At 38.3% G+C, this 27892-nt stretch overlaps 1 protein-coding gene across 3 annotated transcripts in view; it reads left to right on the forward strand.

The window, feature by feature from the left end:
* The first annotated feature begins 1793 nt into the window (after positions 1–1793).
* The window catches only part of LOC149150983 (spindle pole body-associated protein), a 139742-nt gene continuing 113643 nt past the window's right edge, over positions 1794–27892 (forward strand). For all 3 annotated transcript variants that reach the window (XM_089440894.1, XM_089440896.1, XM_089440895.1), the window contains exon 1: positions 1794–2169. In XM_089440894.1, coding sequence (XP_089297020.1) covers positions 1826–2169 — 344 coding nt within the window. In that variant the 5' untranslated portion in view covers positions 1794–1825. The remainder of the gene's footprint in view (positions 2170–27892) is intronic.

The raw sequence follows: 27892 nt of genomic DNA on the forward strand, positions 1-27892 counted from the left end.
AATAACATGAACAAAACATACTAAATCTCTTGGTGTCCACAAATGATCATGGATTTGATATTTTATAGGTTGTAATTAGCTAGATAGTTTCTCTAAATAGAGACCATTTCATGGTTCTAGGAGGAAATCATATTCTCATTCGCATGCCCTCGCTAAACACCCATTGCATAAACAACACAAGGAAAGTTAATCAAGCACTAATTCACAATAAGGTTGTTGCCTCTAACTTCAATGTGTTTGTCATTGCATTTAATGATAAGGGTTGACAACACTATACTAAAAAGCTAGAGGAATAACAAAAAAAAACAAAGTGAATAAGAACATAGAAATAAATCACTGTGGGTAAGTTATGAACACTTCTTTAATATGTGCAAGCTTGTCTTTGTAAATTGTAATACAAGAACAAAGTCCAAAATGGAAATAGTCTACTTGCACCAACTTTTTGAGTTAGAGTTATAAGGTGCACCTTGTGATAATAATAGGGAGCCACCTATACCTTCCTTGCCTATTTTGTTCAATCTTGATTGTTTTAGACAGATCATGGTAAGCCCAAGACCATGCAGATTGAGTCATTTAAAAGAGACATAATTAACCACATGCCTAAACTCCTCCTCCTCTTATCTAGAATAAAAAATTATATATATTTTCTTTAGCATATTTGGGCTTTGAATGCAACTTGATTTTTTTTTAAACCAATAAGGATTATAGTGGGAATCACTAAACTAAATCCCATTATAAACCCCTACTAATACCAACAACCCACAAGGGAAAATTGCCAAGGGAAAACTATGACTTAACAAGGGCCTAGACACGTGGAGGCACATTGATAGGGGTACCACTCAATGGGAACCCTACCCTTCAAGCCTCATCACAATGGGCTGAATACGTTATTGAGAACTTGAATTTGAGTGAAGAGAGTATGAAACTTACCTCCCAACCACTTTAACTGTACAACTTGAACCATACAACATGAACTTAATACCAATGTTTAAGAATACATTATGATGGATGATGAACTTGTTATTATTAAAGAGCTACACATCACAAATGACCACAATGACTTGCCATTTGGTACAAGGTTTACTCATATTGAATAATGTTTATGTTTTATAGACTCTCACTAATGTTTATTTAGTCACTTGGTAAGACCTTGTGTTCTAACATTTTATTTATTAAATATATTAATAATTAAATAAAATTTTTAATGGTGAATATATTAATAGTTAAATGATTTTTTAAATAAAAATAATAAATATTTTAATAATTAAAAATTGTTTTTGATTCTCTAATAGTTTGTTTCCAAACAAGTTAACATTCAACCAATACATTGAATAAATGTATTTGGTAAAAGTGAAAAGAAATCTCCATATAAATCATTAATTTTAACTGATCTATTTTTCTTGAATAAAAATAACAAGTCATCACACATTTCCATAATAACTAGCATTATTATTAATAATCATTGCTTTCACTATCTATTACAACTAAATTAAGTAAATAGAGCCTTTTATAAAGTATATGACCTTAAAAATATAACCTTTAATCTGATTTTTTTATTAATAATGAAGAACCAATACCCATTCCCTTAATGACTATCCTCAATACTAGTTATGAGTGTAATCAATACCACTTCATAGGTAATGTAAATACAACTTTTCATGGAAAATATACGACCTTGGGGAATGGATGTTAATGGTAAATAAGAATTTTCACTCTTGAATTTATTAGTAATTTGAAACTTTTCCTATTAAAAATTAGTGTATATATTAATATAAATACTTGGCTTTGCAAAAAGGATGCAGAATTGTTGGGCAACAGTTGAGACATGGGGATTCTCGTTCAATCCCCTCCTTCCATTGCGGCGCTTCCTCTAAACTCCAACCTTCAAATTACTCAATCAATATTTAAATCATTACCGTACTCCTATTCGCATTCATCATCCCTATCTGCGCTTGCTAGCTGCAGTTGCACTCCAAAGTTTGAATTACAGAACAAAAGGGTTCGAGCTGGAACGACGACAACAAGGCGGGCCGGTGGAAATGGGGGAGGTCTGGACACTGACGAGGAGTCGAGATTCTTGGAACAGGATGGAAGTATCAGAGACATGGATGGATACTTAAATCACCTCTCTTTAGAATACGAGTCTGTCTGGGACACCAAGCCTGCCTGGTAAGCTAATTTTCCCCTCCAAGTTTGAACTCGTGTCCTATCCCCTATTATTGAGGCTTTAGTTGTTTTCAACGTTTTCCATTATTTCTTAACGTCCCTCGCCTCGTAAACTTCCGCCAATTTATTCTTTATTTTACAAAATTTATCTCTATCGTCGCAGTCCATTCAATGGACATATGTGATGTTTTCTTTTCCCTCCCAGTTTCTCAAAATTTAAATAAAAAATAACCTCCCTCTTTAGCTTCATAGTTTGACACGGCCCGCTTCTTAAATACGCTAGAAAGTGGCCACTCGACGGTCCATTAGGCACAGGTAGATAAATTTGGGGTTTTGGTGATTGGATTTAATTCTCATATTTCTTTTTCAATTATTATTATTATTCTTTTCTATTTTTGGTGGTTATTATTTATATAAAATATTTTAGCTTATTAAATAATAGTAATATTTTATTATTATTATTATTTTTTTCTATTTTGGTGGTTATTATTTATATAAGATATTTTAGCTTATTAAATAATAGTAATATTTAATTTAAAGAAAGAACTAAAGAAATTATACTGTCCACTGAAGAAATTATACTGTCCACTCAGCTAAAGATAGCTTATAAAACAAATTAATCAATTTTTAATCCATTTAATCAATTTTTAATGTAGGGGTGTTTAGGGCGTTTATACTAAAACATTGATATGGTAAATTATACTGTCCACTGAAGAAATTATACTGTCCACTCAGCTAAAGATAGCTTATAAGACAAATTAATCAATTTTTTAATCCCTGGTGAGTAGGGGCGTTTATACTAAAACATTGATATGGTTTATCCCAAAATACATAATAATATTAACTTAAAGCAACAGTTTAATCAATAAAATTTTTTGTTTTCTAAAAAAAAAGGTTAACAAATCAAAAATATTACTCTCCTAAATTTTACAAGATTTAAATTTCAGCATCCTTAATTAAAGTTTCAGTTTGTTCGGTTTCTTTTAACTCTTTCACTACTATATTAAAAGGCTATTCTAAGCAAATTGCTTACTTGTATTAATAAGTAAATCTGTTAGAAAGTGTTCTGTCCAGCTTTGTGTCACTTTGAACTGGTCAGAATGCTTAGATGAATTCAGTTGAGCTCTTACTGTTTTATTTTTAATAAGTCTGTCAGAGAAAGTGTTTTGTCCAGCTTTGGGTCACTTTGAACTGGTCAGAATTCGTAGATCACTTCAGTTAAGAACTGTTGAAATTGACTCAATTAAGATCGGTCTTGCACTAGTTATTAATTCAAGCTAAATTCAACCGCCATGGACACCATACATTTGCATTGCGATATGTTAAGGAATTTCGTAGGATTAAGTCAGAATAACTTTGACCAATCTGCATTGAACCACTGGTATGGAATTGTACTTTACGTTTAAAAAAAATACTTATTTGAAGTTATCTGCAAATATCGGTCAGTGGAAAGTGGCCTTAAATCTTGTTGTGTTGCTTAAGGTAGATCACAGGCCACTTTACAATTGGGCAACTTCAGACCAATTTAGTCAAACTCACTTTTAGTTAATGCTTTTTAACGACAATGTTGCCTAGGAAGTCATCCCTACCAAAGTAGTCATGGGTCAAAATCGAAACCAGACCAGACTTGTTTTTCCCAAAATTTCGACTTGACCCGGAGTTGGCCTAAGAACCAATAAAAGGATCAGTGGTATAAAAAATACATAAAATATTACAAATTTAGATATATAATATACACATTTATCTACATCAATGTGAATTCAAACCATTATACACCAAACATGCAAAGCTAGCTGATTTATAATGCATGGAAGGTTGCAAATAGTAAATTTACATCGAGATATAAGTTTGTTTTGAGATACATATAACATTGAAGTTCTTAAAGAAAATACGTAAGTGTTGAGTCTCTAAATGACCTCTAGAGTCTAATAATCATCATTTTCTTAGCACATTCTATAGTTTAATATGAGAGAGATGTGTTATGAGTGAGTAAGTGTAATGATGACATCATATTAGCTTTTCATATTAAAAAGATTAATATATTTTAACTGGCCTAGATCCATGTTATCTTCAAATCTATCAAGTATTGCGAGGGATCAAATCCTCAGAGATACAATTTTTTTTCACAATTTTTTGCATCATCAACAAGGTTTGCACCTCTAGTGATTTGATCCCTTTTAGTGTTTGATAGATCTGAGGTTAAGATGGATTCAAGCTGTTACTATAATAAAATTGTTGTTGGATTCATAATTATACTGAGCATTGTTTTACAAAACGGCCGAATCGACTCCGACTCGGCCGAGTAGAACCGAGTCAAAGGCCTGGGGAGTGACTCAGCCAGCTACCCGGTTCGGTTGACCGAGTCACATATGACTCGGCCGAGTCATCCAATGACTCGGCCGAGTCATATGTGACTCGGTCAACCCGGCCGGGTAGCTGGCCGAGTCACTCCCCAAATCACAATATAAGTGTTATGAGTCAAGACGGTTTAGTGCTAACTAGCATTTGGGCTAAGATTATCCCTGTAGCAGTGCTTGAGCCTTGAACTTATATAACATTAATACCGGTTAACTGAATTTGGGTTGGGACTGTACTTACGTGTGGAATCTGTGGATATTTCTTCGAAATTCGATTTCAGATGTTTAATACTGTGTTTTTTTCAATATCTTTATTTTTGGATTTCGTCGCTTCATTTCATTACACTTAGCTGTATCCAAGTTAGAGATGCCTGAGCCATTCCTTTTGATGTAGGGCTATTTCTTGGTGTTTTGCCTGTTTCTCTGACCACTTCTCTTCTTGTACACATGTTTACACAATTTATTTCTTATTTATTTTCAATCTCTTATAACCACAGTCAAGGTCCAGAAATGCATTTGTATGTTCAGTAATACCTTTTGTTAAATACATCGGGCCAGAATTTGGTTTCTGCAAGAAAAAATCTCCTGTTACAACAAAAGAACTCAATAGTTTCCATGTCAGAAGTTTCAGTTTGATGTGATTCTTCCTCTCAAGCGGTTGAAACTTATTTCTACAGTTATCTCAATGGATACCTGTGGCATGCTATGCTGCTTCTTTGACATGTCAACTTTTACATGCTGCTGTAGGATGAAGAGTCACCAACAAAACTGTTAATGCAAACATTGTCATAACCTCAACAGAACTCATACTTAGCATGTGCAATGAACATGGAGATTCAAGCATTTTATGTGACTGCTCAAGATTATAGTTCCAGGTAGCTTCAATGGAGCCACAGATACTTCATAATACATATGTGGTCTAGAAGAAAGGGCCAAGCACCTTCAATAAATTCCAAAACTGTCTTCACCCACTGTGTGTTTGGAAACATGAATGAAAATCTTTAAAATTATGTTTAAAATATTTAAAATTATGTTTTTTTATAAAAAAAATAAATATTTAATGTATTTTTTACAACGACCGAGTCATTGAAATCGAGCCGGCCGAGTCATTACCGAGTCGGAGTCCGAGTCGGAGTCGATCCTCGGCCGAGTCCGAGTTGTAAAACACTGATACTGAGAGGGGGGTGAATCAGTATATGACAATTTTTACTTATTAAAGCGAGTCAAACATCATAAAACATCAATTTGATAAATTGAATATGTAACACAAGATATATGTGGAGACCCTTACGAGAGAAAACCACAAAACTTCTTTATATGAAAGATCTTGTAGGCACCAACCTACAAGAGACTGCCATTCCCCCTCTGTTGCTTTGTAGGCATCAACCTACAGGAGACACCAATTCCCTCCGCTACTTTGTAAGCACCAACCTAAAGGAAACACCAATCCCTTTTGCTTCTTTGTAGGCACCAACCTACAGGATACACCAATCCCCACTGCTGCAAATATTCGTAGTCACCAACCTACAAGAGACACCAATCCCCACTCTGCAAATATTTGTAGATACCAACCTACAGGAGACACCAATCCCCACTGCTGCAAATATTTGTAGGCACCAACCTACTTCACCGAGTTTGCTTGCTTCTTCACAATGTCTGTTAATTGCTCTTGCTTTCTCCAACTCTACTTGTTGCTTTTGTCTTCACCAACTCTATTAGTTGCTTTTGCATTCACCTAGTCTACTTGCTGCTTCTTCCTTCATCAAGTCTACTTCTCCCAAAACTTGTTGCTTTTGGCTTCTTCCCAAGAACGAATTTGCACAACATGCCACATATCTAATTTTGCAAATCTGGTTATGAAATTTCTACCATAGGTACCTAGAGATCTCTTCTCTGTCTCCTCTAAATTTCACAGCCTTGAGATCTCTTCTTTAACTCCTCCAAATTTCAGATTCTGAAGCATCATAGAAATAAAGTTATATAAAAAATACCAAGCTGACCTGTTTGAGCTAGATTTTATGAGCATTCAAAAAACCAAATTTCCTTAAACCATATCTCCAAAGTTCCGTTTTTTTTTTTTTTTTTTTTTTTTTTTTTTTTTTTTTTAAGCTGTGGTTCACGGTCACTGAGTGGCCGTTACATCCACGGGAAAATATCGGGGCGGATCCACCCGAAGGGATCTGCCCGTCGGCCAATCTTAACAGGCCTAACCCCGAGGGTGTCGAGGAGATTTGACCCCGTGACCTCCCAAACTGGGAAAGTGCTTTAGCAACGGGAACTCAACCATTTGAGCTATCCCTTGGGGCTAATATCTCCAAAGTTATAGCAAACTAAGGTGTGAAATTTTAATTACAAGAATATGAAGATCTTCTATCTGTATCCTCCAAGTTTCACGTTCTGAAACATCTTAGAAGAAGAGGTATAGAGAAAATACTAAACTGACTTGTTTGATGAACATTCAGGAAGCTTAACTTCCTTAGACCATATCTCTGAAATTATAGTGAACCAAGGTCTAAAATTTTAATCACAAGTACATGAAGATCTTCTATCTGTATCCTCCAAGTTTCACGTTCTGAAACATCCTAGAAGAAAAGTTATAGGGAAAATGCCAAGGTGATTTGTTCACCCCATAAATCACATTTTTGCTTCTACCTTTAGACTCTAAGAATCACCCCAAAAATTATTTCTCAGCTCCTCTTGTGACCTCAGATCTCTTCTTGCTTGGATTTTTTACAAATGAACTCAAATAGTGTTTGTACGTTCACTTACGGGTCTATCTTCTAAAATTAGTTGGGTCGGTTTGCTTGTACTTTGGTTGGGCGATCTTGATGAAATATTTCATATCTCCTCATTCCTATGGAATTAGAAGGAGTGCCATATACTGTTGGAAAGGTCTCAGAATAAGCTTTCCAACCTTATATCCTATGATCTAATTTGAGCTATGAAATTAGAGTAAAAATGCCTTCAAAGATAGGGTATCCAAATTGGGCATTAAAAATCCAAATACAATATTTCCAACAATCTTCATTTTCCAATCTTTATCTTGGAGATCATGGTAAGCCCAAGGCCATGCAGATTGAGTCATTTAAAAGAGACATAATCAACCACACGCTTAAACTCCTCCTCCTCTTGTCTAGAATAAAAAATTATATATATTTTCTTTACCATATTTGGGCTTTGAATGCAACTTGATTTTTTTTAAACCAAGAAGGATTATAGTGTGAATCACTAAACTAAATCCCATTATAAACCCCTACTAACACCAACAACCCACAAGGGAACATTGCCAGGGGAAAACTATGACTTAACAAGGGCCTAGACATGTGGAGACACATTGATAGGGGTACACTTAGTGGGAACCCTACCCTTCGAGCCTCATCACAATGGGTTGAATACGTTATTGAGAACTTGAATTTGAGTGAAGAGAGTATGAAACTTACCTCCCAACCACTTTAACTATACAACTTAAACCATACAACATGAACTTAATACCAATGTTTAAGAATACATTATGATGGAGGATGAACCTGTTATTATTGAAGAGCTACACATCACAAATGACCACAATGACTTGCCATTTGGTACAAGGCTTACCCATATTGAATAATGTTTATGTTTTGTAGGCTCTCACTAATTTTTATTTAGTCACTTGGTAGGACATTGTGCTTTAACATTTTATTTATTAAATATATTAATAATTAAATAATTTTTTTAATGGTGAATATATTAATAGTTAAATGATTTTTTTAATAAAAATAATAGGGATTTTAATAATTTAAAATTGTTTTTGAATCGGTAATAGTTTGTTTCCTTTATATGTAAGAAACAAGTTAATTTATACAGCAATTGGCAAAAATGGAATGCTCAGCATATGCAATGTATCTTTTTATTCTCTTAATAAAAAGATCGCTTTTTCTTCGGAAAAAAAAAAGAAAAAGAAACAAGTTAACATTCAACAAATACATTGAATAATGTATTTGGTGAAAGTGAAAAAAAATCTCCTATAAATCATTAATTTTAAGTGATTTATTTTTCTTGAATAAAAATGACAAGTCATCACACATTTCCATAATAACTAACATTATTATTAATAATCATTGCTTTCACTATCTATTACAACTAAATTAAATAAATAAAACCTTTTATAAAATATATGAACTTAAAAATATACCCTTTAATCTGATTTTTTATTAATAATGATAAACCAATACCCATTCCCTTAATGACTATCCTCAATACTAGTTATGAGTGTAATCAATGCCAAAGTTATAGCAAACTAAGGTGTGAAATTTTAACTACAGGAATATGAAGATCTTCTATCTGTATCCTCCAAGTTTCACGTTCTGAAACATCTTAGAAGAAGAGGTATAGAGAAAATACTAAACTGACTTGTTTGATGAACATTCAGGAAGCCTAACTTCCTTAGACCATATCTCTGAAATTATCGTGAACCAAGGTCTAAAATTTTAATCACAAGTACATGAAGATCTTCTATCTGTATCCTCCAAGTTTCACATTCTGAAACATCCTAGAAGAAAAGTTATAGGGAAAATGCCAAGGTGATTTGTTCACCCCATAAATCACATTTTTGCTTCTACCTTTAGACTCTAAGAATCACCCCAAAAATTATTTCTCAACTCCTCTTGTGACCTCAGATCTCTTCTTGCTTGGATTTTTTACAAATGAACTCAAATAGTGTTTGTACGTTCACTTACGGGTCTATCTTCTAAAATTAGTTGGGTCGGTCTGCTTGTACTTTGGTTGGGCGATCTTGATGAAATATTTCATATCTCCTCATTCCTATGGAATTAGAAGGAGTGCCATATACTGTTGGAAAGGTCTCAGAATAAGCTTTCCAACCATATATCCTATGATCTAATTTGAGCTATGAAATTAGAGTAAAAATGCCTTCAAAGATAGGGTATCCAAATTGGGCATTAAAAATCAAAATACAATATTTCCAACAATCTTCATTTTCCAATCTTTATCTTGGACATATGTAGTCTCCCCCTATCTTTGACATCAATGGCAACAATGTTTACAACAATTATTGTTGATTTTTGGTAGAATTGGATGTGCTCTAGGTCTCAAAATTTGCTGGGAGGCTTAGACACATGCATTCTCCAATACCAGAAATCGTTTTGGGAAATTCCACCCGAGACAGTTTTATTAAAATAATTAATTATTTTTAATGGGACCCTAAGTCTAAACTTAGGAAATTAAAATAATTAATGGGAATTAATCTAAACTGTGGGTGTAACTTCTAGAAGAAGATGAAGATCAAGCCAAAATGATCTAAGCCATAGATTAGAAGTTAATCGGGGCTGTTGGTTGTCCAATAGAAAGATATAAAAAGAGGCTTGAGGGGCACTTGGAGAACACACAGAGGTGAGATCAGAAGTTTGATTTTCTGAAGCAAAGCAGCTACTGGAAAGATTTTCAATAGTGGTTTTTTGTAGTGAGGGGCAGGGGTAGTATCCGAAGGGAAATCTTTCCCTGTCGGAGAATACTCAGCAGATAAGAGAGAGAGAGATTCAACAGAGGCAGCGCAAAGCCAGAGAGGCTGACGCAGAGCCACACAGAGGCAACGAAGAAGCCAAGAGGGAATCCGAAAATTCGCTGAAGGAATTGATTGCAGAAGCCGGAAGCCAGGGTGTGAGACTGGGAGGTGCAAATCGAAGTTCTTGGGCAGCAAATCGATCAGCTGAAGGGGTGACTCTGCGCTGATGCAGTGACTGCACAGAGGCAGCTAGGGGCAGTTCATTCAGTGGCTGGATCAGCTGAAGGGGTGACGCTGGGCTGATGCAGTGACTGTGCAGAGGCAGCTAGGGGCAGTTCATTTAGTGGCTAGATCAGCTAGGATTTCCAGTGATAGTGTGAGGTAACCTCACTTATCTCTCTATCAGTGATATTCTCTGTAACAGGATTGTCGGGAAGGCATCCAGAGATTTTATTTAGAAATTAATATTGCGTAATAATAAAACCCTTAGAGCTGCTGCAATAGTTCTCCCACACTGGGTTTTTCCGAGGACATTTGTCAAAAAATAACTTTGTAGATGTGTTGTATTTCTTTCTTGTTTCCGTATTTTATTTAAATGGTGAAGGCTGCAATGTATTCGTTTCAGTATTTACTATAGGAAACAATAAATAATTTGGTTCAGTAATTAACAAATAGGAGAAACGTAACCCTTCATCTAGTCACATGGTCAGACCGCCGGTGTATGGCTTCAATCGACTGCCATTCACCTTTCCTTGGAAGGGATCTCCATTCAATTTGACTAGCTATACCGCTCCTCCGTCTGTAATCTCCTTAATGACATAGGGCCCTAACCATTGCATCCTCAACTTCCCTGGAAATTTATCAAACTTATTTAGTTACTGCAGTAGGAATTTGGGCACAATTATGACATAACATACTATGCCATGATTCATGAGTCATGATCATTGAAATCAAGAAGAACTATGTCATTTATTTATTTCTGGTAGCATTGGATGTGCTTAAGTCTCAAATTTTGTAGGGAGGCTTGGGCACATGTATTCCAAAGAACCCAGAAAGCATTTTGGGAAATTCCATCTGGAGACAATTTTATTAAAATAATTAATTATTTTTATTGGGTCCCTAAGTATAAACTTAGGAAATTAAAATAATTAATGGGTATTAATCTAACTGTGGGTGTAACTTCTGAAGAAGACGAGGATCAAGCAAAAATGATCTTAGCCATTGATTAGCTTCTAATCTGGGTCGTTGAATGTCAACAAGAAGATTACTTAAGGAGGCTTGAGGGTCATTTGGAAGACACAGAGAGAGTTGATTAGTCAGATCGAATTGCTGAAGCTAGAGCAGCGCAGTGATTTCGTAGTGATCACGCAGAGAGGGGCAAAGAGAGTTTTGGCTGGAGTATCTTCTCCGAAGCCAAGAATACTCAATAGAGAGGTAGAGAGACACACAGAGGAGGCAGCGCAGTGCCCAAAGAGGGTGACGTAGAGCCAGGAAGGGCTCACGTAGAGCCTTCCACGTAGAGGTCCGAAATTTGCTGGAGGGTTTGGCGTTTTGAGCCGGGAAGGTTGGAGTCGGCTCTTGAGAGTAAATTGATTCAACAAAGAGGTGACGCAGTGCCTTAGAGGCTGTGATGCAGGTAGAGGCTGTGACACAGGCCCACGCTGTGACTGCGTAGGGACAGCGCAGAAGTAGCCGAGGACTCGTTGGTTCAGTTGTCGGATTAGCCGGGACTTGTTGTGTAGAGTGAGGTAATCTCACTAATTTCTTCTGTCGAGTGATATTCCCTGTACTGGATTGCCAGCAAGGCATCCAGAGGTTGTATTTAGAAATAAATTTTGCTTAATAATAGAAAGTTGAAACCCTCAAATCTGCTGCACCAGTTTTCCCGCATTGGGTTTTTCCGGGGACATTTGTCCAGAAATAACTATGTCATTTGTGTTGTATCTTTTTATTGTTCAGTTTCTTGTTTCGACATATTATTTTAAATGGGGTAGGCTGCAGTGTATGTATTTCAATGTTTGACGTCGAAAACTGCAAATAACTTGTTCATGTAAATTAACAAGTATGAGAAATATCATCAGTTGCTGCAGTAGGGATTCTGAGTTTAAGGAATTTTCACATGGTATTAGAGCAGTGCAGGTGAAACAAGAAGAGTAGTGCCCAAAGAACCCAGTGTTGAGCAGAAGATCGAATAGCTGCAGGAGGCAGCAGTTCGAATCCCCAGAGGGATTGCGTAGTCCAAGCCAGAAGGGCTGTATTTTCGAGGAAAGTCTCTCTCTGAGTCAGTCGACAGAGAGGAAGGGCTTCTAGATCGAAATTTTGCCGTGCTAGAGGGAGCAACTCAAAGCCTCAGCGCGAGGAAAGAGTTTGTGAGATGCAGTTTTTCTGTAGGCAGTTCACTGGGCAGAAAATCGTCAGAAGGGAGAGGAGAAGCACAGTGAGGGAATTTTTCCTTAGTAGACTTCCCGCCAAGAAGTCTGTTTTCTTATTGGCTGAGCAACAACAGTAAGAAACAGAGAGGAGCAGTTCAACATTTTCGTGGCAAAGATGGCAGCTAGTGGATTGAGAGATCAGGACAGGTTGGATGGGGCATCCAACTATGTGATCTGGAAGGCAAGGATGTCGTGCCTTCTAGATGAGCATTTTCTCAAGGTCCATGTCGACAGTGTAGTGGCTAAGCCCACAGATCTAGATCAGCTGAAGAAGTACAAGGGAGAAATAGCGAAGGCTAAGAGGATGATCCTTGATGGAGTAAAGGATCATGTGGTATGTCACATCGCTAGCAGAGGGACTGCTAAGGAGATGTGGGATGCCTTGGCAACGCTGTATCAAGGATCTTCCGAGCAGCGGAAGATGTACTTAGAGCAGAAACTGAGATCTGCACAGATGCAGAAGGGGGAGCGCATTGATCCGTTCCTCACGAAGCTTCAGGAGACCTAGGATGAGTTAGCAGTTGTGGGGTCTACACCTCAAGGTTCCGAGATGGTGAGACTGGCCCTAAACTCAGTCTCAGAAGAGTGGCAAGTCTTTGTCCAGAGCATCTTGGGCAGGGCAGCTTTGCCAGACTGGGATAGTATGTGGGCAACTCTCAAGCAGGAAGAGTTGAGGAGAGATCTAGTCAAGTGTAAGCTTGACGGAAGCAACAATAGTGGGTCGAAGCCCAAGGAGGAGGAAGAGAATGCAACCCTTGCATCCAAGGGGCAGCAGGAGCAAGCGGAGGCAGAAGAAGGACGTCTCGAAGATCAAATGCTTCAGGTGTGGTGAAATGGGTCACTACGCAACACAATGTCCTCTCAGGAAGAAGGACAAAGATGAGAAGCATGATTTGAAGGCTGCACCAGCGAAGATCGAGGAAGAGGAGTTTGCCATGACAATCGAGGTACCTCCAAGAGGGAGGTGGGTTGATTTGGAGCTGTAGTTCGAAAGAGCTACAGATGGGCAAGATCCTTGAGGAACACCTATTCAAGGTGCTCTCTCATCATTATTACATGGATATTTCAGCTACACTGACCTCTATTAGATAGTGTCCTCACCTATTTGACTTGGCACATATGCTATGTTATTTGAAGGTTGTTATGGAGGAGCTTTATTGAGGAATGTGTGGCATATTAAGAGGACAAGTGTTTCCTTGCATGCATCTTGCATGGACAAGGAGCTTGAGGAGGGCCAAACATGTCATTTTGCATGCATGTATTTGATCTCCTTTCTATATTTGGAGCATTATCTTGGATGGCACTATTTATGTGCACCTATAGCATCTCGACTTGGTTATTATGCTTATTTTTAGTGGGGCACCCTCTCTTGGAGATATGTAATATATTTTGATTCCCATTTTTTGATGAGGGTGAGCTCTCTTGGGGAGGCTAGTGCCCACATATTTTAGACATGGTCAACCATATTGAGGATGGATCCAACTACTTCATCACTTTATTATTATTGAATTGGTCATGGATTTAGGTAGGGAAATGATTATTTTATTGTAAGAGGACGTAACTCACTTTGTATAAAGGAGCTTTCTCTCCATTTCATGTGAAGGTGGTTGAGAATTTGTGGATTGAAGAGCTCTTTCCTTGGGCTACGTTATACATCATACTATCAACCCTTATGGAGGGTTGGAGGTATAACGTCTATCTTATGTGAGGCTTTCATGCATGCAACCTATTTTTCATATGCTTTCATGTGTGCAACCTATTTTTCATATGTTGTTTGTAGTTGTAGCCTTGTAGGAAACCCTTGTAACTTTTATGGAAGCCTAATAATGAAGTTTCTGTCATTTAGATGGTGTAATGTGTGGATACACTTCCACTTATGCCTGTTGATGCCATGTTCATCTTGCACCTATCAAAATTAGTTATTGCTATAATTATGTAACACCACCTCCATAACTAAGTGAATGAGTGGCAACGCTAGTTCTCCAAGCTTAATTTTCTGTAATAATTTTCATCAAGCAAAGGTTCTGTTATGGCAACTCAGCTGTTATTTACCTTACATATTCATGCATTCACCCTCTTAGATCTATGTTTATTTGACTCCATTTTTCCTATTGTGATTAGTCAAATAGTCTTAGGGATTCACCTCCATCTTAATTTCATTAGTCCATTTACTTTTTCACTATTGTTACAACATCTATTTTCCAGGGCTTACTCTTTAATAATTACCTTTTGCATCCATTCCATAGTCTTGGCAATCCTAGTTAAGGAAACCCCTCTTGACTTGGATAAGAGCCAACCAAAAGTGAGAGAGAAAGCTAGTGAGTTGACAGTGGGTAGCCTTCTTACGTTGCACAAAACTAGCTGCTTGATGCTTGAGAATTGACATCATATAGGGTGCTAGATTTTGTTGTAACATGGGGAAACGACTCCTATTGGAGTAACTAATTTCTAAAGGTTGGGAATTGGTTCCTAAAGGTTCAATGGGACCTGATTCCCATATCCACCTTTAAACACAAGTAAAAATCACAAATAAAAATGAAAAAAGTGGTGGGAAAGGATGCAGAAAAGGCTTCTAAAGGGCCCCATGATCCGGATTTAAACAGGAACGCAACAAATTACAGAGATAACCATATACACAAAGATGCAGCGGAAATAATACTTCATTTCATTAATGGAAAATACTAAAATATGCTTACAAACAGAAATGGAAATAAACCAGCTAGGGCGATGGTAGCTTATCTCTGAGAAGAGATGTGCTGGCTACATGCCTCTGAACTGTGTTACAATGAGGCTCGAAGGCCTATTTATTGTTGAGAAACAATGGAAAACCCTTAACATTCCAAAACCTAACCCTAGGAGATGAAACGCCAAACTGTGGGCCCCGTTTGGGGTAAATTGGTACATCAACTTCCCGGGGTCGTAACTTTGGCATATGATCTCCGTTTGACGCATACAATAGTTCGTTAGAAAGATCTATCCGAGTACTACCGTTGTTGGAACGGGCAACATCGGTCCATTCCATGGACCCATGTTGCCCCCGGATTCCCCAAAAAACGTTGTTTAGGGCCTCAAAATGGCTCCGGAAGTTCGAGACCCGAAAAACTGCTAAAAATAGTAAGTTGTGCTACAATTAAGGAAACTGAAAATGCCGAGAAAGACAATGGTGGGGGTCCAGGTGGACTTGGCAGGTGGCCACCAATATCCACCTGGATCATTCCTCCCCCCTTAGGAAGCAATGGTCCCTATTGCGTTGAGCTCCTCCATGAGATGAGGAAACTTTTGCTGAACTTGTTCCCTGGTGAGCCACTTGCCCTGCTGAAGGAGTTGGCCTGCTTTGACAACTCGATACAGTTGGATATTCTGTTGGCGAGTGTTCTTGATCTGTGTGTCCATGATCCGATCAGTTGCAGCTTGTTCCATGCAATCTGGATTTAATTCTGTGGGTTTGAGCTGTTCTGCAATGTCGGATGTGTCTAGCAATGGTGGAAAGTATGGCTGAAGGCGGTCCACATTGAACACTGGGTGCAGGCCAAGGAATGGGGGAATGCTGAGCTCAAATGCATTGTCTCCCATAGCCTTAGTAATGGTGTAAGGACCATATCGGAGTGGTCTCAATTTCCGATAGGCTCCAGTAAGGCGTTCCTTTTGCAAATGCAACCAGACTTTGTCGCCCACCTGAAACTTGTGTGGCACCCGGTGTTGATCATGTCGCTGCTTGTACTTGGCATTTGATTTCTCTAGAATGTCATGGACCTGCTGGCGAATATGTTGGATGCGCTCAATGAAGCTGGTGGCCTTATCTGTTTCGGACTGGACATGAGCTGAATTCATGTGAGTAGCTGCAAGTGGCATGGCCACATCAATGGGGCATAGTGGCTGGAATCCCAAACCCACCTAAAAAGGGCTATGGCCAGTGGAGCTGTGAAGAGCTCGGTTGTAGCTGTGCTGAACATAGGGGAGGCTCTCGTCCCATGTGCGTGGATGCTTTGAGTTATACATGCGCAGAATGTGCACAATCATCCTATTGACAACCTCTGTCTGGCCATCAGTTTGAGGATGGAAGGCTGTGGACTTCGTGAGTTTGGTGTCCAGCATTGACCAGAGACTGGACCAAAATGTGCTGAGAAACCGACTGTCCCGATCTGAGATGATAGACTGTGGGATCCCAAAGTGCACCCACACTCGTTCAAAGAAGAGTTTAGCAGTGGCTTCTGCTGTGATATTCTTCTTGCAGGCCATCATAATGGCCATCTTCAAGAACCTGTCGACGACCACAAAAACAGTCATTTCCATGCTTAGTGGAAGGAAGGCCTGACATGTAATCCATGGAGATGGATTCCCAAGGTCGACTAGGGGTAGGCAACGGGGTATAGAGGCCGTGCTTCTTAATGGTCGGTTTGGCAATGGCATAGGCAGTACATGATCTGATGTACTTCCCAACATCCTGTCGAAGATTCGGCCAATAGAAATAATTTTGCAATACTGCCACTGTTTTCTTCTTTCCTTGAGGGCGTATCATCAGGAAAACAAATTTCCTGGTTTTGGAAATGATCTTACTGCATTGTTTTGCAGTAATCAAAGAGATGGCGGCAGGTGGTGCTACCTCTGGTATCCTGAACAACTTATTTCCCAATGTAATAATAACAGCACGGGGCCTTGATTCATACACAGCATGTCGCTTCCACAAGTATGGTTGTCCTAGTAATACATCACAAACTTCAAGGGGAGCAATGTCACACAATACCTCATCCGTGAAGGGCTTGATGTTGTATGGAAGGCGACACTGCTGGCTCACGCGAAGATCTCGTCCTTGGTGAAGCCACCCAATGGTGTATGGTTGTGGATGTGCTGTGGTCGGTAAGCCCAACCGCTTCACGACCTTTGCCGAAATGAGGTTCTTTTGACTCCCGCTATCAACAATGAACTGTATCGGGGAGCCCTTTACCCACATCTGGGAGTGGAAGAGACGCTCCTCCTCCTCTGGATCTTCGGGTTCATTTTTCTGGATCTTTGCGGTAGCAACAGTGGCGCTGGGATCCGCATCAATGATCTGCTTCCCTTTTTCATACCCCTTATCGGGTTCTGACTCAGAGTCGGAACATGCATCTGATTCTGAAACCTTTAGCTCAGCCACCAGTGACTGCTTGGCCCGACACTCACTTGTGTTGTGAGTGGAGCTCTTATGGAACTCACACCATTTTCCAGTGTCCTTTCTCGGCTTCGCGGCGCTGTTCTTTGCTTGCAGCTTCGGCTGGTTGTCTTGGGCTGTCTCGCCTTGGCTTTGTCCTTTGTTCTGTGGTTTAGGGGCACCTTTCCCCTGCTTTGGATTCGTAGATCCAAAGTCTCGCTTCTTTTGTTTAAACTTCTGCTCGACCTTGACGGCATATCTGTATGCTGCGCCGAGCGAGGGGATGTTTAGGAATTGTATTTCTTCCTGGATGTACTTGTGCAGGCAACCACGGTATTTGAGTATCAAATGTTGCTCCGAATCTTTGATACCCAACTTTGTGCGAAGGGTATGGAAAAGATTGGTGAACTCCGGCACGTCTTGGTCCCTTCCCTGCCGCAGCATGGTCCACTTTATGTATTCATCCTCATAGCTTCCAACAGGGTAGTACTGCTCCTTGATGGCATCCCGGAACGAATCCCAGGCGGGTGCGGCTGAAAATAGTGAGCCAGTACTTTCATCCTTCTGCTCGCAGTAGGTTTCCCACCAGTCCTTGACGTGGGGGGCTGCTTTGAGAAGAGCAAAACCAATCTTTTCTCGACTCGAAAATTCATGAACAGAAAAATAACCCTCTAGCAGATTTAACCATTTATCTACGACATCTGCGTCTATCTGACCCTCGAATATGGGGATTTCAAAATTAACTTGTACCTTAAAGGGTGTGGCGTTTCCAGAGTAGCTGCTGGAAGCCGATGCGTCGCTTCTGGGTAGCCGCTGAAGGATCTGGGCAAAGCTGTCCATCATCGCGTTCCGTTGTCGCTTGAGGGCTTCTTCGAGCAAGATTTTGATGGGATCTCCTGCCCCCTCGTCTTTCTTCTCGTCCGCCATGGGAGGCCGTCGGGATTTGCGAGGCTGGTCTTGCAAAGGTTCAACCAGTTCAAGCCCTAACTCCTTATATCCCGACCTTGTTGGGGACATGCAAAGAAAAACAAAGAAAAAGCAGACCGCTCTGATACCACTGATCCGGATTTAAACAGGAACGCAACAAATTACAGAGATAACCATATACACAAAGATGCAGCGGAAATAATACTTCATTTCATTAATGGAAAATACTGAAATATGCTTACAAACAGAAATGGAAATAAACCAGCTAGGGCGATGGTAGCTTATCTCTGAGAAGAGATGTGCTGGCTACATGCCTCTGAACTGTGTTACAATGAGGCTCGAAGGCCTATTTATTGTTGAGAAACAATGGAAAACCCTTAACATTCCAAAACCTAACCCTAGGAGATGAAACGCCAAACTGTGGGCCCCGTTTGGGGTAAATTGGTACATCAACTTCCCGGGGTCGTAACTTTGGCATATGATCTCCGTTTGACGCATACAATAGCTCGTTAGAAAGATTTATCCGAGTACTACCGTTATTGGAACGGGCAACATCGGTCCATTTCCATGGACCCATGTTGCCCCCGGATTCTCCAAAAAACGTCGTTTAGGGCCTCAAAACGGCTCCGGAAGTTCGGGACCCGAAAAGCTGCTAAAAATAGTAAGTTGTGCTACAATTAAGGAAACTGAAAATGCTGAGAAAGACAATGGTGGGGGTCCAGGTGGACTTGGCAGGTGGCCACCAATATCCACTTGGATCACCCCACGTGTTATATGAGAGGCCAATGAGGGCCAAAGGTTCACACACACATTGTATGAAAGATTGAGAGCATGGATAATAATTCTAGCTTCTAAATTTTCACTTGCAACAATCAAGGGTTTCAACTTTCCATTTCCAAGGGCAACGATCCACCATCTAGGCAAACTTTGAGCACTACGAACAATTGGACTAAGCTGGGTTCTTCATTGTTTTAATTAGAGTCTCGAGTCTAGACTTAGGTAGTTTGGCAGTTTGCTGCTATGTATGTCTATTTGCATACATAGCAAAAACCCTCATAAATTGCACTTTAAAGTCAACATTCAAACCCTTGAAGGCTCATAAAAACAAAAAAAATTTAAGCAGTACTCTAGTCATAAATACTTCAAGGATTAAAGTCCAACTATAGTTGAAAGTTTGTTGTCAACTTGTCATTGTGCAATGTTCAGCCAAGTGAGGTATTTCATTGTTTTAGAAACACCAACAATGGCCTCATGTCAATAAGTTTGGTATGGGCATGGAGATCATAGTGGAAGGAGTGGTGGAGGGAGAGGAAGCAATGACCATTAAGAAAATGAATAGCAACAATGAACATACCTTGTTGATTCTCCCTTGTGGAAATATGTGACCAAGATTGGGAAGAATGAGAAGAATAATGGTGGCAGCTGCTTGTGGAATTGCAGCAAGTGCAACATAAATTTTACAAGGTCATACTTGAGAGTTAAGGCCCATTTTCTTTGGTTTAAGGTGATAACGGAGTTCATAATTGCAAAATAAATCACTTAAAAGGATGTGGATAAATTTCATGAAATGCAAGATGCTACAGATTTAGCCAAGGTAGGAAGGGGGAGTTGCAAACAACAACTGATCTCAAAAAGGGAAAATGAAGTTCTCATAATTGTTGAAGAAAACCTTGAGACAAAACCTTGAAACCTTGGCCAAAGTGTTTGACTTGGGAGGGAAGGATGCGATGAATAGAAGAATTGCAAGAACCATATTTGCATGTGGAAGTTCAATGTAGTGTGACATGTGTTTGACATGAATTTGACTCGTGTTGTACACAAGCTACTGGTGTCTCGAAATTTGGACACATGTCCAGTGAAAAAGCATCATAAAATTGATTTATTGTCTCATTCTTATGCAATTCAGTCATAGGTTTGGAGCTCTCAAAGGTTTTGGAGTGCATCTAAGGGTGATTAAGCAATGTTAGAAGGGATTCCAAGTGTTGGTAAGTGGATTTTCCCAAACCCTACTAATGCTATGCAATTAATGGTAATGTTAAATTCTTAAAGTAAAAGAGCATTCTTTTACTTAATTTTTTAACATTACCATTAATTGACTCAGGATGTTTGAGAGTGGTTCCGACCTCATTGGATTTCATATGGAGAAAGTAGAATTTTAGATCCTACTCAAAATCCAATAGACTTAACAGTTTTAACTTTTTGGGATTTTAGGGTTGAGGTGATTGCAATGTTTCCATTGGAGTATGTCATGTATGAGGGTATGGAACTAGCATTTAATTAATAAGACTAAGCCCTCTATGTACCTCGATGTTGGTGGCATTGATTGTTGAACTCCCTTGCCCCGACCCTAGTAAAAATGTACCTATCACTCAAACAGAATTTCAATTTGACATGTTAAACTTTTTCTATCTTATTTTAATGCTTAGAGGGGGATATTGATGACGGGATCCCAATATAGGCAATAATTTTGATGATATGTAGTACTAGTTATTTGTTGTTGCATGATTTTTTTTTGACTCTACAGGCCATTTAGGGCCTCTTTGTTGATGTATTTTTGGTTAAGAGATAGATTGCACTTGGTGCTATTTAGGTTATATGCATTAGTTGTATGATTGAATTTGTATCATCATCATGTAAATGTTTTATATATTTCATATTTTATGTGTAATTCACTAATTCGTTATATTTTTCAATATATAATATATGACATGTCCTCTGTGTCATGTTTTGGGGGGTTGTTGTGTCACGTGTTGAATATTCGTATTTTCATGTCCTCTGTGTCCCGTGTCATGTGAATTAGGTTACACGGGCCCAAACTTTGAGAAAGTGTGCACTACCCTTCAATGGAAGGAGAAATTAATTATGGAGAAGGTGTTGGAACCGGTTCATTCTAGTTGGGATGGCAATGGTGTATTTATTATCTCTAATGGTTGGATTGATTCAACGAACATGCCATTGGTAAACATTGTTATAATGTCTACTTCATGCTCATACTTCTTGAGGGCAATATATGCTTTAGGAGAGGAGAAGAACGTTTAATGAATTATTGAAAAGTTTTAGAACCAATTTAAGTCATAGTGTCTTCAAATGTTGTGGAAGTCATTACAGATAATGCAAATAGCTGGGGCGATTATCGAGGTTTTGAATGACCATATTTTTTCGACGCCTTATGTGGTGCATAGTTTAAATCTTGTTTTTAAATCCATCGTTGCTAAAGTTCAATGGTTGAAAAAACTATGTAAGAAGAAAGAGAAGTTCATATTTTTATCACTAACCACTAACATGCACAAGTTATGTATAAGGAATTTGCCAGACTACAATTTTTGAAGGTCGGAGAAACCATATTTGCATCACATTATGTAATGACCAATTGGTTAGCGTTGAAGAATGTGTACCTATGGTCAGTCTTCATAATTATCATTTTAATTGAGAAGAACAAAATTATTATTATTTCTACAATGTTCTTCATTTGGTCAAAATATATCTTTGGAAAGAAGAAAATCATTATTTTATTTATATTTTCAAGTGGCTCCACAAGTGCTAAGTTGGATCACATGATGGCTAGTTGGCTTGCCTGGAAACTCACTCATTCGGATCATATAATGGCTTTATAGAGAGGTTAATTCGCTCCCCTTTGTATGCTATTGGAACACACATACCGTACTCATCGGCCCTTCTATGCGAAGTGATCTGAGATCTGTAGATCTGGTCATTACATTTATAATATGAAATCAATGATTAGAAATTTGCTCATTATACTTATGATCTGAAGCTAGAGGTTCGAGATCTGCTCATTATACTTATGATCTGAAGTCAGAGGTTCGAGATTTGCTTATTATCATTGAGATTTGAAGTCTGGTATTTGAGATCTGCTTATTATCATTGAGATCGGAAGTCTGGTATTCAAGATCCGCTTATTATCATGGAGATCTGAAGTTCGGTATTCGAGATCTGCTTATTATCACCGAGATCTAAAGTCTGGTATTCGAGATCTGCTTATTATTATTGAGATCTGAAGTCTGGTTTTCGAGATCTGCTTATTATTATTATGATCTGAAGTCTGGTGTCCGAGATTTGCTTATTATTATAGTGATCTGAAGTCTGGGTCTGAGATCTGAGCCTAGATCTGAGTTCTAATCTGACTTTCTTCTATGATATGATGAGAGGATCAACCTCTCCTTGGTGATCTTTGTTGGACATTCAATTGTGGAGACTTAGCACTTGAGGAAGCCTTCTTGGGTCAGTATAACCTTTGTCGTGATGTATTATTGAAGGATCTCTCTAAGAAAGATTTGGTTGGGTTTTTCCCTGGTCGTTGACCTCATTATGGTGTCTCTTGTTATTATGCATTGTGATCTCTTCTTTCTCCTTACTGTTCATTTAATTCCTAAAGTGTAGTTACTTGATGAAGTGATTTAAACTGTAAAGAAGACCTAATACATTCACAAGTAATTCCCAGTAGTTCAAAAATTCTCTTCCACTTGGTTTCTCAACATGGTATCAGAGCAAGAGTAAAGGCAGAAAGTTGTGGATCACCTCTTAGGAGATACCCTTGAAAGAAGCTCCTGGAAAGTCCTTGAGAAAATACTGAAAGATCAAGCATTCGATTCTCAAAGGTTTGCTATATGAAGATTTGAAGATTTGAAATGTATGTGCACCAGTTTATACAAGTCTGTATCTGCTTGAATCTTGCATTAGCATCTTCACAAATCTCTTGAGAAGACTGTGGTGATTTATTCGTTCTCACTGTCTAGTACTTGGCTAAAGGAATCATGTATTTGAATATGTCTCCATACATAAAAGGCAATTCACCTCTCAAGCATATTCATTCGACTCTGAAGGAGCAATATCTTCTCTCTATTCTCATTGAAGTCTACATCATATTGTTATCTCTGTGGTATCTATCTGAGCACCTATCCAAAGTCTGACATATAGTTCCAAGTTCAATGAAGGTTTGATTCGAATTCTGTAGCATCTATATGTATTCTGCAACAAATGTTCGAGATCATCAGTGATTAGACAAGTCAATGGTATATTTATCTCAGATCTGAATTTTGTAGCAACAGATCCGAGTTCCTTGTTGGCAGATCCAAGATTTGTGGTGACAGATCTAAACTTTGTGACATAGATTAAGTTCCTTGTTGGCAGATCCAAACTTTGTGGTGTCAGATCTAAATTTTGTTACATAGATCTGAGTTCTTTGGTAGCAGATCCTAGCTCTGTGGTATCAGATTCAAGTTCTATGACATTATTCTATGTTTTGTGTTGGAATATCCTAGCTCTGTGGTAGCAGATCTGAATTCTGTAACATAGATCCAAGCACTGTGACAGATCCGAGCTCTGTGATGACAGATCCAAACTCTGTGGTGGTAGATCTAATCTCTGTGGTATTAGATCTAAAGGAATTATGTTTTGAAGAAAGCAATGAAATAAACAGGCTTCTAGTTCGAATCCGATGACAAAGTCAGTCCAAGTTGCATCAATGAAAATTTGCAAGTCAAGCTGCATAAAGGCATTAATCTCTACCCTAAGGGATATACGAATGACATTTAGTGATCTGGCAAACAAAGTCGAGATTGGTACTCTATCTCTGATCAATGTCTGTTATAAAAGTCTAGAGGCTTGGAAAGTGTTATGTCATAAACTCTGCTCCAAGATTCATATCTCTGTCAACCTGCTTGAAAATAAAAGAGATACCAAGTGTCATATTCAAACTATCTCAGTATAATTTTAGAAGCTAAATCAGAATATAGTGCTGAGCCATCTAAAGTAATTGAAGTTCTGAGTACTGAAGGGTGACAAAGCCAAGTGGATATCTTATTAATTGATGTGACAGAAGGCTTGCACTGAAATTCAAGATTCCAAGCTTGAGTACTTGCTTTCCTCGCACTGCAAAGGATTCATCTAGAAAGGAAGGTATCATCGACAACATGCTTGAAATAGAAGATTATGATGATGATTATCCAAAATATCAAAGCAGAACCTGAAGTCCTTGCTTTAGGGTGATGAAGTCATTCCTTATACATGGTGATAAGGACATTGTTCTGACATCTGATGACAAGATTTTTTAAAACCCCAACAAGATGAAAAATTCTTGATTGAAGTATTGGTATGATAATGTTGCAAGTATTGACACCAGAGTATGAAATTGTTATTTGATGGCATCCATACATTTTAAAAAGACCTAAGATGTGGAAGCATGTCTTGGGTTGTCCTTAGGGTTGTAAGCGTTTAGGGTTTGAAAATCCTAGCAAGGGTTTGATCTAGAATTTGTGGATAAACCCTAGATTGACCATTTCATTATGCTAATGCAAGGACGAGTGTCACATATTCAGGGTTTGTAAACCCTAGACAAAATTTGAGGAATTATTAAATTATAGGGTTTGAAATTAAAGCCCTAGCCATACAATTGTAAACCCTAACCAATCAATAGGGTTGGAAAAGAAGGCCTAGGGTTTGTGGAATGAACCCTAGGAATGATTGCTTCCGCTTGAAAGAAGAAACCTTAGCTATTGGATGATGAGGTGAACGAGGCAGATTTGATGATTGGATGCAAGAAGACCAAGATCAAGAGGGATCATACACTCTCCAGAGATAAGTACCTTCTTGATTATTTCTGCTATTGTTTCATTTTTGATCTCGTCTTTGTATATCTTGCTTGGCTTTATTTGTTCTTCCTTGACCTCTCAATGAGAATTGCAGGTACATAATAAGGATTTCCCTGGTCTTGGCAATTGATGGAAGAACAGGATGGCAAGAAGACTTATGATTGATGAGCATTGGACTCAGAGGGAGCAAGCAGAATCAACAGGTTTAAAATTGTATAGTCTACTGTGACTTCCATAATATGCAATTCTGAAGAATGTTGTTGAAGATAAGCTCTCTTATGTGCTCATGACCCATCTCTAACAAGAGCGGAGGGAGTTGGTTAAAGAATCTTGATTCTACCCAAGATTGAGAATATGAAGCTTGATAGACTGCTTGATGAGATCTAGTATTATGAACTTTGTGTGTCCATGAACATTTGCATGATGTGGAACCTAGTAAAGCTCCAAAATATTTGATGCATATCTATCAAGGTTTTGAAGACATGGTTCTTTAATGAAAGAGGGAGTTGGCTACTAAACTGTATATGAAGGATCTTGGGTTATAAGTCTAATAAATTCTCCCTTGAGCAAGGGAAGGCTGTTATCAAAATCCTGTAGAGGATTGGGTTGTTGGAATGCAAGCTCATGATAGCTTCCATGATAATAAAATTGAGAAAACTGACTGTCACTTTGTCAATTCATTTTTGTATAGGTAGTTGATTGACTTTGTAATGTATTTGTTGTTGTTGAATTGAGGCTTCTGTGATCCATAATAGTTATAAGTAGAACTTCGACGTAAATCACATAAAGAGAGACATTTGTCGACGTGTTTCGAACCAACCAGTGTGGCTCATCGTCAGGACAAGTTGAAGAAACAGATCCAGCTTTGCATGCTAAATAGTCTGAGCAGAGCCTCCAATGGCTATCTTCATCAACGGCTAATTTTGACTTAGGGACAGTAGTCACAAAGTCAAAATGATAATTTAATGGGAGTTAGTTATCATACCATAGATTATATAAAAGAAATAATTCTAGAAGTTGATTACGTTAATAGTTTATTAAAAAACGTGACTTATATGGGAATTAGTTAGATCAAGGCCCTGACATCTATCTATCTATCTATATATATATATATATATATATATACACAAAAATAAATGTAAGGCAATTACAAGATGATAGTTAGTTATAATAACTATATATTACTAGAAAGTTCAAATTAAATAGATAAATATATATATATATATATATAAAAAATAATAAAAGTTAGTGGAAAGGTATAATTTAAAAATTCAATTAAGTGGGAATTAGTTATATTAAAGACCAATATATATATATAAATATATAAAGTAGGTTAGTTAGTTATAATTACTAGAAACTTAAAAATGAACTAATTTTATATGGTGATTACTTGTAAAATTATAAATTCAAAGGATCTTAGTTATATAAAAGATAAATATATTTATGTATATAAGGTAACTTTAGGGTTATAGTAATTAAATATTACTAATCTGTTAGAATAAGAAGGATAGATAGCTAAAAAATAAAAATGAGTAAAAACTAATTAAGAACGTAAAAAATAAAAAATAAAAAAATAAAATAATAATAATAATAATAATAGTTACGATTATATTCAATAATAACCATCAGGAAGAAATAAATGGAAAGAACGCCTAACAAAAAAAGAAGGAGAAGGACCGGAAAAAGTCTAAAACAAGAAGGACAAAACCCTAACGAAAGCAAAGAAGATGAAAGGGGGGAGCGGGGGGGAAGAGGGAGGAAGAGAAAGACTAGGATGAAAGGGCAGGGATCCAACATCTACTGATCTTCCAGCCGTCATCTCTATTGAGATTGTTTGGCCTTCTTTCAATCTCAATAGCTTCCCTGAATTTACGATGATGGAACTGAGCAACTTTGGCGACAACCTTGGCCTCCTCTATACACACCTGATGCTTGGTCTTTTCTACATGCTCCGCCAATGCTGAAGACTTGGATCTTCCATGTCTTAGGTCGGCAGCATGTTCGCTGATCCTCTGATGGATGGAGCGCCCTATTTCCCCAATATAGGGGGTCCCACAAGAACAAGGGATCAAGTAGACACCCTTCATGTCCTTAGGGTTAATGGGATCTTTCATCAATCGGAGGGAATTGCGAATGGTGTTGAGGGGCCTAAAGGTTGAGGGAATCTCATACCTCTTAAGGATCCGAGCAATCTTGTCCGTGGTTCCTTGGACATAGGGAAGATGGACACCTAGACGACGCTGTTTAGGCTCTTTCTTAATGAATGCATTTTTAGAGGCTTTACGGAAAGCCTTCTGACCTAGGCGCCTACTATATCCATTTTCCACAAAGACATCAAGGAGATGGGATCTCTCCTTATCAAAGCTCTCACTATCAGAAATCCTAAGGGCACGAGTAGCGAGGGTGTTAAGAACACCCATCTTCTAAGCAGGGAAATGATGGGAATCGGCATGAAGATACTGCTCAGTGTGCGTTTTCTTTCGGAACACAGAGTGAGAGAGATAGCCATCCTTATTCTTGGATAAAAGAATATCCTAGAAAGGGAGGCAACCATTGACCTCTTTTTCCATGGTGAACTTGATGGCAGAGGACTGGCTATTGAGGTGATTAAAGAGGTCAGTCCTCTGCCATCAAGTTCACCATGGAAAAAGAGGTCAATGGTTGCCTCCCTTTCCTAGATATTCTTTTATCCAAGAATAAGGATGGCTATCTCTCTCACTCTGTGTTCCGAAAGAAAACGCACACTGAGCAGCATCTTCATGCCGATTCCCATC

Source organism: Pinus tabuliformis, chromosome 9 (genome assembly GCF_031772625.1).
Source record: "Pinus tabuliformis cultivar Carrire ecotype Pingquan chromosome 9, CPIR1, whole genome shotgun sequence".
Lineage (NCBI taxonomy): Eukaryota > Viridiplantae > Streptophyta > Pinopsida > Pinales > Pinaceae > Pinus > Pinus tabuliformis.